The sequence below is a fragment of the Phalacrocorax carbo genome, chromosome 4, assembly GCF_963921805.1.
Source record: "Phalacrocorax carbo chromosome 4, bPhaCar2.1, whole genome shotgun sequence".
Lineage (NCBI taxonomy): Eukaryota > Metazoa > Chordata > Aves > Suliformes > Phalacrocoracidae > Phalacrocorax > Phalacrocorax carbo.
Window position 1 is genome coordinate 12,769,842 of NC_087516.1, and position 13,537 is coordinate 12,783,378.

General features: G+C 38.6%; 1 protein-coding gene across 3 annotated transcripts in view; it reads right to left on the reverse strand.

Annotated features, from left to right (window-relative positions):
- The window catches only part of SORCS2 (sortilin related VPS10 domain containing receptor 2), a 596,570-nt gene that overhangs the window by 87,709 nt on the left and 495,324 nt on the right, over window positions 1-13,537 (reverse strand). For all 3 annotated transcript variants that reach the window (XM_064449081.1, XM_064449080.1, XM_064449079.1), the window contains exon 8: window positions 11,993-12,082. In XM_064449081.1, coding sequence (XP_064305151.1) covers window positions 11,993-12,082 — 90 coding nt within the window. The remainder of the gene's footprint in view (window positions 1-11,992; window positions 12,083-13,537) is intronic.

A 13,537-nucleotide genomic window follows, 5' to 3' on the forward strand; every position in this document is an offset into this window, starting at 1 on the left:
ACAGTACGTAATGCTAATTTATCTATCTATGTAGACAGATCCACTTAAATATTCAACAGCAATAACATGAGAGTCAACATTCTGCATTCATTTCTCAAGAATTTCAGGCGTGGATATTGCAACAGCTTTCTTTCAGTTTTCCCAGCTTCTTCGCTCCAAACTTCTCAGGCAAAAATAAAAAAGCACAGCTGGGGAAAATAATTTAACACTAATATTAAACAGAAGAAATAAATTGGGAACTAGCAACATGGAACTAAAACTTAGCAAACAGAAAAAATGGACGTCAGTTTGTAATAGGATACAGCAGCAGAAAGGCAGATGTTGGGGCTACGTATGAAATGACATCCTGTCACGAAGAATGAAGGCTTGTAAACTCTTTATGACCTTGATACTTAACTGAGAAACTGTATACAGTTCTTGTCACCTTATTACTGGAAGAATAACTAAGGTGAGGGAGTGAATATGAAATAAACCTACCAAAATGTCAAGAGAATGTGAATCTGTGGAAGATAGGCTTAAAAATATATTTATCAAGAAAACAACTTTGTAGAACTCTAAGGAAGAAATAAAACAAATTTGGTAAGAATCCAGATAAGACTGAAGAATATCTGTGTAACACTTGAAACCACCGAATACTTGGCAAAGCATGGCAGTCACACTTCAGGCAAAGTGCATGATGCAACTGAGGCACTTAGATTCAAAAAAAGACATTAATAAAAATAAAATTAATACATTGGAGAGATTTCTAATATGAACAAAAGATGGTTATTAAATAACTAATTATTTAGTTAAATTTAATGTATTTTACGTATCTGACACATCTTAACACAAAAGAACCCAAGTGAGGTTTTCTATCAATGACAGCTAAATGCTGTTTCAAAGACTTCCTTGTTGAACTGTGTACTAAAGTAGATTTTTGTTTAGCATCCCATTAATAGATCTCTTTTCTTTTGTACTAATAAATTACTCAGAAGTAGACAGTCTGACAGAACTTTAATTCTTTCCATCTGAGCATGAAAGAGTAACTGTTCTGACACAGAAATACCAGCAAAACACAGCAACTGATCCCAACAGGTTCTTTAAAAAGCCTCTTACACATACAGAACACTGCATCTCCTGCCTTAAATGTAGGGCTGGGTGGCCCACATTACACCACGTCTAATACTGAATTCACCTTTTCTTTTGCAGTGTAAGAAAAGATCCCATGATTATCCATTAAGTAAAGACGGAAGGGAAGCAGGGAGCGAAGCAACGAGTAAAGGAACAGGGTTTATTCACATTAAAACCTCTAGAAAATGCTTACTCTCCTGTGATGCCAGGAGCTTTCAGCAAAATTATCATCTATATTAGAATACAACATTTATACAGTGCCATAAACCAACACAAAACAGAATGCAGGTAAGGGGCTTTCCTTGCCCCAGGCACTGGTGGGGTGGCAGTGGTTGTATGGGCGGCCCGTGGTGGTGGAGGCAAGAGCTGGGAGGACGGGCGCAGCTGTGGTTCTCCTGTCTCAGGGCATGTCAGGAGCGCACAAAGAGCCAACATGTGTGTTGCAGAAGGACAGGAAGATTAATTTTCGGCAGACTGGACGGATCTGGTGAAAGAAAGAGGGGTCGGACTGGAGAAGTTTACTGCAACAAACGAGACTTTTCTCTTTGCAGCAACTGTTATCAAGAAAGGGGTGTGTACACTCAGACTGCTGGATGCCAGTTTTTTCTGAGGCAAAAATCCTGGGTTTAGCAAGTGAAATTTCCCTTCTGTTGCCCTGAACTTTTTTCCTTCCATTCAGAATTTACACTTGCAGATTTCCAGTTCAGCCTACTGCTATTTTCCTTTCACAGTGACTTATTTTCCCTCAAGAAGCAAATCAGTCCTTCAGTTGTACTACCTTGCAGTAATCCTGCACAACACATTCTGCCCAGTCATGATATAATCCTCTGGGAAAATTATTTGACAACAGAAGGAAAACTACAAATTTCAAGCCCAATCGTTAATTTTATATTTTGAAATCCTGGATGACAGTGTCTGCTGAAAATCTAGCTAAAACAAAGCTAAACTGTCATTTCACTCTTGTACTATTCCTATCCTGGAAAGCTGAATTTAAAGAGAGGAGGAAGAAATTGATTGACAAATACAGAGCCTGGGTCTTCAGTGTGCCACGTCCAGCCCTTCAGCCCAGCTACCCGCTGCTCAACAGATGACAAGCACATGAAGATGCAATGTCAGCAAAAATTGCTGGACAGAACTTACTGTCACTAAAGAGTTAACTACTAAGGACATCTGAGAAAGAAGAAATATCTTGATTAAGGGAATGCAAGTTTTTATTGCTTTTTCTAATTCATGGCCACAGATACTACCGTAGGCTGTAATCTCAGCAGATCCTATAAGGAAAGCATTTATTCTTTGATGATTTCATGCTTGGACTACTGCAATTACCTTCTTGCTGGACCTCCTGCTTTCTCTCTCTACATTCTGCAAGCTACTCAAAGTCCTGCTGATCATCTAATTTTTCTATAATTATGCTATTCATACATGATTTATTCAAATTTATTTATAAAGATCTTCTTTACTGATGTTAAATATCTTCAGGATTTGGAACGTTCCTTATTGTCACTACTCAGATTTTTGTTTATCTCCAGGCTGCTTTTTCGCCTACATTCAGTATTTGAGCTCTTGTGCTTTCCTTTCATTTTCCTTTCATTTGCCCGTATGAGAGTCTGTGCACTTTCAGGTGTCCCAAGGCAGAATCTTTTTCCAGATTTGCCATAGCAACCATGTTGTTTCTTCTGTGGCATGCCCGTTCCTCCACGGACATCTTTTATCTCACCTCCACTACTTTTGCTCTGTCCAGTCTGCCAGGTCTGCTCTGTTCCAAGTCTTGCTGACCCAAGCATCCATGCTCTTGCCATTCTGACCCCTCTCTTCTTTTTTTTTTGTAAAGCTCACGATTGGCAATTTGTATCAGCGATAGACTATGATTCCCAAATACCAGTACTCTAAATTTACTGTATCTCATCTTATGTTGTATGATTTTGCACAGGTCTGAGATGCTACTAGCTGTATTGTCCAATTGCCTCCTTCTTTTAACCTCTAACCACCCATGAGATTTCTCTGTTCTGTTTGCTAAGGTGCTTCTTGTGCACTATATTCTGCTAATTTATTTGTCACAATGTTTCCTTCATCCTCCTCTCTTCACTGGGTAGTGTTATACCACACTAAGCACAGGTATCTGTATGTTCATCACTAAAAATCTGCAGAACTTCTCATGGGTTCGAGACAGTGGACCTACCCAGGGCCAGGGCCAGGTCTACCCAAAGAAGCCTGCAAAGTGCTCTAAAATCCACTACGCAATCAAGTCATTTCTCTATGGGTGGATGAGAGTAGACAGAAAACAGCCTTCAAATAATATAAACAGCCACCCCAAGGAAAACAGAATAAAGTTCTAAGTCTTCTTGCAGTTAAATACTGGCTATAAATACAGCAAGGAGATTTAGGTTAAACATCAGAATAGCCTTCTATAGTAAGGCCTGTCATACACACTGAGGATAAAATGCTTAGGGAGGTAAAGCAGTCTTCATCTTTGGGGGTTGTTAAGAGTAGATTAGACAAATATCTGTCAGGAGTGGTTTACAGAGATGACCATGCTTTGGAAAAGGACCTCTCAAGATCCTTTCCATGTCTATCGTCTATGATATTGTGAAAACAGGGGAAAGCAAAAACAGACCTTATTGAGATTACTTGAAATGTTACACATACAAACAGAAATATCATTAAAAAGACAGGACTTGGTTGTTTGGGGGGTTGGGGTTTTTTTTGTGGTGGGTTTTTTTGTGTTGGTGTCGGGTTTTTTTTTTTAATTAAACATCTATAATTTCTTAACTATGTTTAAAAAAGTAATTAATCTCTGGACAAATATGAATTCCAACATGACCAGGGAAATAGAATTAAGTGCAGCTGGAAATCTGTTGAATCAGAATTACTTCTCTACAAAAATGCTAAATGAATCCTGAAAGTGATCAAAGACTATATATTTAAAAACTTGAATGATTAAACAAGGCATCCAGTGACAGGTCCTATCAGTCCTGCTCTCTCAGGGGCTTGCAAGCTGCTATGTTTGTACCTTACATCAGTAACAGAGAACACAATTGTTCAAATAAACACAAAGACAGTTTCAAAGTGATACTAGAAATAATTAGACATGTATGGAAGGCCAAATTGTGCCAAAAGATGAGTACCACATCAAAGAAACTTCATATCACATGGCTAGACCTGGTCTATTAAACAAACTAAATGAGTCTGAGGGTGTGCGTGTGACATTGAAAGAACTCTGCATGTTCAGCCACGCAATGGTGAGCAAGAACTCTTCCAGCAAATACAGAGTAACAATCAAATATTACTTCTTAAAAACATCCACATTGCTTGAGAATTATTTTTTTATTTTTATTTTTTCACTTTTAACACAGTGATATCTACATAATCAATCTAAAATTTTTCCAAAATCATATGCTTTTAATGCAGTTCTGTCAATTTTCACAGAAGGCTGAATGAACAACAAATCAAAAATCAAAAATCAGTCAAGAAGCCCAAAAGCATCAAACAATTAAAAGAGGTGGGTTTTGGGGGAGCTGAGGATAGGAGGAAGGAAGGAAAGAGGTTTAGAGGAGGAAGGGAAGGGAAATGCATTATTTTCACTGTATACAGCCCCATACCATCTACATTTAGTAACTCACCAACCTGTAAGTCTGCTAATATTTTATAGAATTTTACAATCAAGAAATGCTCAATATGGTTTACTATATTACTGTGATAAGAAACCCTATGACTCAAATAAATACAATCACAGCCTGAAGCCAGAGCATATAAAAGATGACAAGGATCGTACAGCAAGCCAGTGCTCCTTTGTGTAATGAAATGTGCTGACGGTGTAGGAAATATCATTAAGTGAAAACATTGTAGACAATGTTCAGTATAGCCAGTATAATGCTATGCAGGCAGGACTGTGGCACTTTAGTCAAAAAGGTAAATAAAAAAGAACCTCAAAATTCCTGTTTTTCAAATCTTACCATTTTCAGACCAAGTCAGAATTTTGCCCTTTTGCAATCTTTTAATGCTGTGGTTGGGCAACACGTTAATCTGAAGCAAGGGATAAATTAAACAGAGAATCACGAGGAGTAAATGTATCAGAAGTGCAACAGATGTAAGCACTCAAGTCTGTGTAGTCTCAGCCTTGACCTCCAGTTGCACCACATTTATACCCCTGTAATCTCTTAAGTACAATCAAGGTAACTGGATGGCACATATCCCGAAGATAATCTCCCTATTCTTCCTTGCCTGGCCAAGTAAAACGGTGCAAGGATAGAAATCAATAATAAGTCACACTGTGAAGAAAAGAACAGTTCCTTGAATCAACCTTGGATGGATTTGTATGACCAGGGAGCCAGACAACTGCTGCAGCTCAGGTTCACTGGCTAGTGCTGTGACACCGCCCAGGGAAAGGAATACTTCTGCTGCCTCAGATGCCACTGCTACCTGTATTTCTATTTTGTTTTCCTTTATTCTTTGTTCAACAGCCACTCCAGTGGGCTTTCAGAATGATGGAGTAGTAGTCCTGCTACAACTGCAAACTGCTTTTCTGCCTCACACAGAGGAGCAACCTCAGCCTAAGCCTCCCTGAGTGATGGGCAGCAGAGGTGGCAAAGGGGCTGCCCAAGCAGAGAAACAGTTCTTGGGAGACTAAGAGTCTTGCTAAACAACATCTCATAGCGTCAGTACTTCGTAATCCAACCATCATGCAGCCAGAGCCTCAAGAGAACTTTGTCTACAGACAAAAGGGCTGCAGGAATCTTTCCTGCCATTTCTGCTGTTAATGAATGGCCCCTTTTAAGGAATCCTTGGAAAAGTTATGGTAAGGGGGAGCTTGATAGAGAAGGGAATACATGCTTCAAAGGATTGATGGCTATTTAGGGAGAAAGAGTAAAACTGCTCAGAATATTTTACTCTTGATAGTGTTGTATCTATTATTGGATGATACAGGCAAGTTTGGAAGAAAATCTGTGATTTATATCTCAGACTGAGGGAAGGAAGAGGTGGGTCTGTTTTGAGCCCCTCAGAAGGGCACTAGGGAATAATCAAATAAAAAGAACATATGGAGTTAATAAAAGGCATGTATAGGAGATTCATATTACCATGAATATATTAAAGGCAATAGGATTTTTTTTCTTTTATTTTTGTTTATTTTTCCCTGTACTCTTTTTTATCTGGGTTACCTGAAACATTTTATGTTAGTGCCTATTTCAGAAGATTGAAAAGCCAGACAGAGATCAAAACCGATGAACAAAGCTTTTCCCACACCATATATTTTCAGAACTAAACTTTCTGAATCACAGTAGGATATAACAGCCAATAGAGCTCCCACATTATTAAGATTTTGAGGCTGGCATAAACCAATGCACAACCAATGAATGCCTTGTATTAGTTCATAAAAGGAGATCATTATCAATGGAGTTTATTTACCAGAGGTGGGAAGGGGACTCAGAATAATTAAACTCTTTCAAATTGCAATAGTAAAACTACCATGATTTGTAGCAGATTCCTTGGTTTGGTCAGCAATTTTGTTAATAAATTTTTTGTTTAAACTGTCAGAATAAACTAGTTCCCAGTTTTACTGTTAATCACATTACAGCATGACTCAAAATCCCAAATAAGGAGCAGAACCCCATTGCTCCCAGTGGAACTCTTCCTCCACACCACGCTTCTTGAGGCGAGGGCAATCAGAGCGGCAGGAACTTTTATGCAACACAAGTGCGACAACTGTCCAGATGGGGCTGCAGGCTGCGCCCCTCGGCAGACCTGCTTGCCCAGCAGCGGCAGCTGAACCCCTGCTCCAGGCTAAAAACAGCCCAAGGGGCATCACTAGATCTCCCTGGATCTCACTAAATCTCCCTGGAACACACCTGCATGCCTAGCCAGCCATCTCACAACACAAATACAATCCTGCTGTTCTTGGCTTGATTTTGGTATTAATTTTCTACAACTTATTCACTTCTGATCTAGCTTTAGCAGCAGCGAACAAGAAATCCCGGTAAAATGGAATATAGTATAAAAGCTAAATCAGTTTTAAAACAATTGCTCCACATTTCCTCTTCTGTTTTGGGGAGCATCCGGGCAGCCTTTAATATGGTCTCACCAACCTTAGCTACCACTCTGCCTGGCAGCAGCCAGCACTTGCCTCCTGCCAAATGCAGGAGACAGCTCTGTGATTCAATGAGGTTCCAGTATCAAGCACGGTACTAAAAAAAAAAAAAAAAAAAAAAAAATATCTCAACAGCAGGCAAAAAAGCTAAAAAACCCAAGAAACCCCCCCACATCTGAATTCCGTTCATTAGATGGCCCTCACTGGCGCCACTCTCTGTACATAGAAGGAGCTATGATGTGTTACAGAAAGATGATCTAAGTGGCACTGCAGAGCTGGAGCCTAGAAACTTAGCACTTGTAAAGCTTGGCTGGAAGCTGCTTTTAGCAGCCTTTGATTCACAAGTCAGGAGGCTTTGAGATATATCCAAAGACAAACATTTATCCTCTTAACCATTCAAGGTTTCTCTTTGGAAGTACATTTGGACAAATACAGACAAAAATGCAAATACAAACAATATAAAACAACTGAATAATATTTTTTTTCAGAATTTCAACCTCTTCATATCAAGAGGAAAACGAGACATCAATAACATTTTGTAATTATTCAGTCTGAAAATGTTCATTTTATCTTCACATATAAAATCACCATGAAACACATCTGTGCTGCAAAAGAATAACATCTGAAGAACGCAGCACTATTCCCTGAGGCTGGAGCCTGGTTTTCCAGCACAGCTCTCCTAATGTTGTTAGACACATCCTTGACCAGCCTGTAGTATCTTCTGACTTGGCTACAGTGTTAACTTCCCTGTACACATCACCGCTCAAAACCTCTGGCCAGTGACACGAGGCACCATACAGAGACCACTTGGAAAGAGATTTTTTGAAGCCTCATTCCATTCTTTTGAGAAAAAAATCAATAAGGCTTGTTTCAGACCCATTTAATATCCTGGTTAGGCAGAATCTAATACTTTAAAAAATCCTGAAACTCAGTTCTTTCAAAAGCTATTTTTTTTAATCAAACTTAAAAACCAAAATATTTGTAAATTATTTCATTCTGTTTATCTCCTACCACCACAGAAGTAGCAACTTCACAGTCACATGCTCTACATATACTCTTAATGTGCCAGTGTGCTTGCTAATAATCTACTTCTTTGCAAAATTTCATCAGTAATCTGTTCATATGAATATTTTTCCTTCTGTTCAGACTGGAACAGAAGATACATTTCTACTGCACTCTGACGGTTCTCACTGAAATATGGCATGATGGAAAATTTCAGAGCTGTGTTCTTATTTACTGCAGTATCTAAAATTTCTGCTGTGATGTGAAGGTAACAAATCACTTTTTAAAAAGTTTATCTTTTACAGAAGAGGTTAAAATCTCTCACATTCACCACTGTTCTAATGGATGTCTGGCTTCCAGGGCCTCTCAGTGAAATTTTCAGCTCTGTTGTGTGCAGGTACCCAAGAAACTTCTCTTGGAGGCAAAATGCTAAAGAGAGACAGTTTATTTCATTCCACTCATCGGGTACTGCCTGAACTAGGCAGAACACAAAAAAATCCTTTTCCAAATGACACAGTTATCCTGTTCCTAGCTTGCTATTGACTCTAGCCAAACTGAAACCATTAACTTCTAATTTATTTATTCAGTCAAGCCTGGAGTTAATCTGCTTAACAAGAAAAAGAAAAAAGATAAATAAACAAACCACGTATTTTCCAAGACAAAGAATTCAGCATGCAGCACTATTTCAAACAATCCAGACAACATATGACAGAAATACCAGTGAGTTATGACTGACATTTTTCAAGTATGTCAGAAATGCTCTCAGTAAGTGTATATGCCTAGTAAACAAAGATCCCTTTGCAGATTAATGGATTTTAAGGCTAAAAGTGATGATTAGATCCCTTAGTTTCAACTGTGCTATCTTTCCAACTGGAATATTTCCAACAATTATTTCTGCATATTTAATAAGATGCAGGAGGAGGAAAGAACTTCTATATGGTTAGAGCAAATCTCTCAGAAAGGCACTCAGTAATGATTTGAAAATTTCAAAACCTAGAATATCTGTCACTTTCCTCAGCACTTTTTCAAATACATGATCACCAGCACCATTAGAAGTTGAGCTCAGTTTCTAACTGGAATGCGTCTGGATTCAGCTTCCAGCTATGATGGGTCTTTCTTCTCTAAAGCACTTTTAGGACTCTGTATTTTCTCCCCATAAGTGGGCTTCTTCAATAAAATCAAGTTGCCTCTAGACCTGCCTTTTTGCAAAACAAATTTCAGTTTTTTCAGGGTTATTTTTCAATGAGATTGCTGCGCTGATCTTGTTTATAGTGCGGTACCACAAACACAACACAGGTCATAGGGGACTGCAGAAGAGTTGCAGAAATAAATGACTGGGGACGACTTCTTAAACTGGTTTTGCTGTTAAGGAAAGGTCCATGGAACAGAGATCTAGGTCACCCACTGTGTGCTGTGTCTCCAGCCCTCCCATAACATTTCCTGCTTTTCACAGCTGATGCAAGCTCACCTGCTACAAATGCAGATGCCTACAAGACATTAACCTCATATAGTTCTTGAGTTCTGACAACCTCCACCCATTTATTGAGATGTGTCAGATAGCCAGATCTGAGCCTAGATAACATGCCTTTTACTAAGAGAGTGGACTGCAATATTGATATTTAAATCAGGGCACATGTCATTAAGGACGTATAGTACACATCCAACTTCTAAAAAAAAAAAATCACTTTTATGGGTGCTTGAATAATTATCCACACATAGAATATTAACCACTGTCTATAATCATAACACTGTGCAACTCTTAAAAATCTAAGTATGTTCATCTTCTACATGATGGCAGTATCAGGAAGGACAAACAGTGCTGCATTGGCCAAATGCAGCAGATTACTGGGAGTGAGAAGGAAACTGCAATGGAAAGGTACAAATTCCTGCACCAGCATCCAGAAGTAGAACGAGGAAATGCCCATCTCTCTCTTACAAGATTTCTGCTCTTCCATTTCCCAACAGACAACATTTTCCCACACAAGTTAGCACAGTCAACGTATGCACCAATGAGCTGACGCATCTTTAGGAAATTTGACATGGGCAAAATATTCGCAACTCAGCAATCCTACGTGATTTAATTTATCGCCAGCCAACACACACTTTTTATTACTGATTTGAGTATTTTTAAAAATACCATAAATAATTAAACATTTAGGTAAACATCCTTCCTACCCCTTCTCCAGTATCAGTTAAATCAAACACCTGTTCTCCTCACTTCCTGCTCTCAAGTCCCTTGTTTCCACCTTGTTTTAATTTGGTTCCTCCCAACTACTTCAGTAAGGCAACGGACTGTGCAGGAGGTTGGGGGCATCTGCAGAAGGGTTTCTTTCTGCTGCTTCTTGCTTATTCTTTGCTTTCCTCCATTGCTCCTCACTTCTTTTCTTCTGTCCCAGCTTAGGTCGCCCATGGCCTGCAGTCCCTTGGGGCATCCCTGCACCAGCAAGGGTTCCTCAAGGCCTGCAGTCCCTCAGGGTGGGCACATCTGGCACGCTTTAACATTTTGAACTGGACATCCTCCTGTTGTTCTCCTAATTACAAATTTCCCAAAAAAAGTGTAAAGGCTACACTGAAGGCCTTAAAAACACTTAAATAATTATGTGGAAGGTTTGATATATTTACCTGTCCTTGGCTATACATTCATTGTCAAAATCAATAAATAAATCAATCAATACTTATTTATTAAATAAATGAATAGCTATTTCCAAAGTGCTCCTGGGAGCATAGCCCAAATAATATCTGAGGATTTGATGTGAGGGTTTTATTAATACATTGTATATTTAAAACTAGAAGACTACAGACCACCACTTAGATTTTAAAAAAAAAAAAATCAAAGATGAAAAAACATTAAACACAATCTTTGTTTTAGAACAATAATAACAAAGGAAGGAAATATATTGTACTCCTGTTCTTCAATAGATGAGCAATGAATAAAACCTGAGCATTTCAAGACATGCAAAAACAACATGTCTTTAGTTCTCTACTAAGCAAGTGACAGAATCACATCGAATCACATGAAAAGGCAAGAGCATGATGGGGCCTCTAGACCGACCTCCTGCTGGGACCAGGGCAAGCTGTGAGGCCAGACCAGGTTACCTGGGGCTTTATCCAGCTGGAGCTTTAAAACCTCCACGTCATTTTCCTTTGGGATTTTGGAAGCCTTCTAACTATACATAAAGTGATGAAACACATTAAGTGCAGCACAAAAATTCAATTGCATCAGTTAGACCATATGTAAATATCTGTCTGTGCTTTATTACTAATTTACTATGCAAATACAGAAAGCCTGTCACTATAAAAATAGGCTAGACTGAAGGAACCTCTCCACAAACCTTGCCATTCTGTTAAGTAATTAAAGTTCATATTGGGATTCTTTAATGAAATAGAGCACCATAAACTGGTAAAATTCTCTTATATTACTATTCATGCTTATACCAGAAAGCACCATGTGGAATTAAACTGTAACTGATTCTTGAAAGAACACTTGCTCAATATCATTAAATTGCCATTGGGTGCCTAGCACTGCTTCATGGAAGCAAAGCTCAAAAACTGCTGCGGTAACTGATGACAAATAAGCTATTGTATGTTCTTGCCCTCTTTGGTTTATGAGCTACTACATTCAGAGAACAAAATGAGAAACAGTAGGGTAACAATATACCACAAATGAGATTCAGAAATCTTTACAAGGAGAAATTGTGATCTCAGAATAATGAGGCTTAAAAGAGAAAAGGACAAAACTAGTTTAGGTATAAAGAGGACTACAAATATATAAATAGAAAGAAAAATGGATATACTTACTTTTGGCAATGCATATTTTGGCAATTTCATCTGTACAAAGCCATTCCGACGGTAAGACACATAATACTTAGTCCGATTTGCTGATGTTGTCTATACAACAGAAAAACAGAACCCCGCAATAGTTAAGTCTAGAGTCTGCAATATAAGACTTTTTTTTCTTTTTAATCTGCAACTGAAATACATAGCTATTACTTTTATCACAGGCAATTAATTTGCAAGGTGTATTCCTAAAAGAACAAGTTGAAAGTTGTGACAAAAAAGACTCCAGATAGACTCAAACTCTTTTGCTCTTCCCTCTTTAGGAAGAAAAATGTGATTTACTTCCCTCTTTTGCCATTGCAACTGTCTTGGTGATACCTGAGACTTCAGCATCTCACTGTCCCCAGTCCTTTCTGACATCTCTGTACCCACTGGCCTCCCACATTTCTGCCCTTTCATAGAAACCCAGGCTGTAGCACCCTCCATGTAAGAGGAAGGGAGGAGGTACAGTGGCCATGAACACCAGGTACCTCAAGGGCAAGTGGTACTCCAACAGCACTATTCAAGGCAGAGCAAAAGAAAGGCTAAATAAGTAATGTTATATTATGTAAAGTATTCACTATATTTGAGTAATATTTTCTACCCAGGAAAAAACATGTCCCAGTGCAAGATGCTGACATGCCACAGGGAGGATAACGATGGAATTCTGAATCCATTGGTCGGTCAGTTTGACAGTCAGCAATATGTCCTGAATAAACAATTATATGCTTAAATAGAGAGGTAAAACATGCGCTTCAACTGCTTGCATGTATGGTACTGAAGACACATTAGGTTTTGTGTAAAATACTTGGGGGCTTATGAAGATTTTCACTAAAGAAATCAATCAGAAATGTGCATTGAAAGGAACCCTGCTGTATGACCACTACCCATCAGCCCCTTTCTCCTCTTCATAATAGCAGGTACGCTGGTCATTTTAAGACTTTCACCTTATTCACAAAAAAACCCCAATGCAAATATTGTTCCAAACTACCAAAAGGAATATTTGAAATGAACATTGATGAAAATAGTTAACTAACAGCCTCCCTAGGTTTTTCTAGTCAGAAATGATTCAGCAAAACCTGTGCTGGTATATAAAACGGCACATTTCCAACCAAACCTCTTCAGCACCATCAGATGAGATTAGCAAAGGCTTTAGCCTTTGATAAATAACATTTCACATTTTTTCATTGTTTATTTCCCTCCCAGATCATCAGCTGGGTAATGGCTATTCAGTCATTTTCACGAGGTTTATAAAGCGTGGCTGCTTTGTAAGAACAGACAGGTCAAAAAAGAAAACGGAAGAAGTGAAATGAAATGTCCAAAATTTTTCTCTGGTTGTTTGCTGACAAATCAGATTGTGGAACAAAAGGACAGACAGACTCGTCTTCTTTCTTTGACTTAGGAAATACATTTAAAATCCTACACCAATCTCACTCCTTTTCACTTCATTTTTTTGTTTAAAAAGGGAACCTGATTTGGAAGACAGCTTATCCTGAAGCGTACAAACTTGACTTGGCTTGGTAAAAA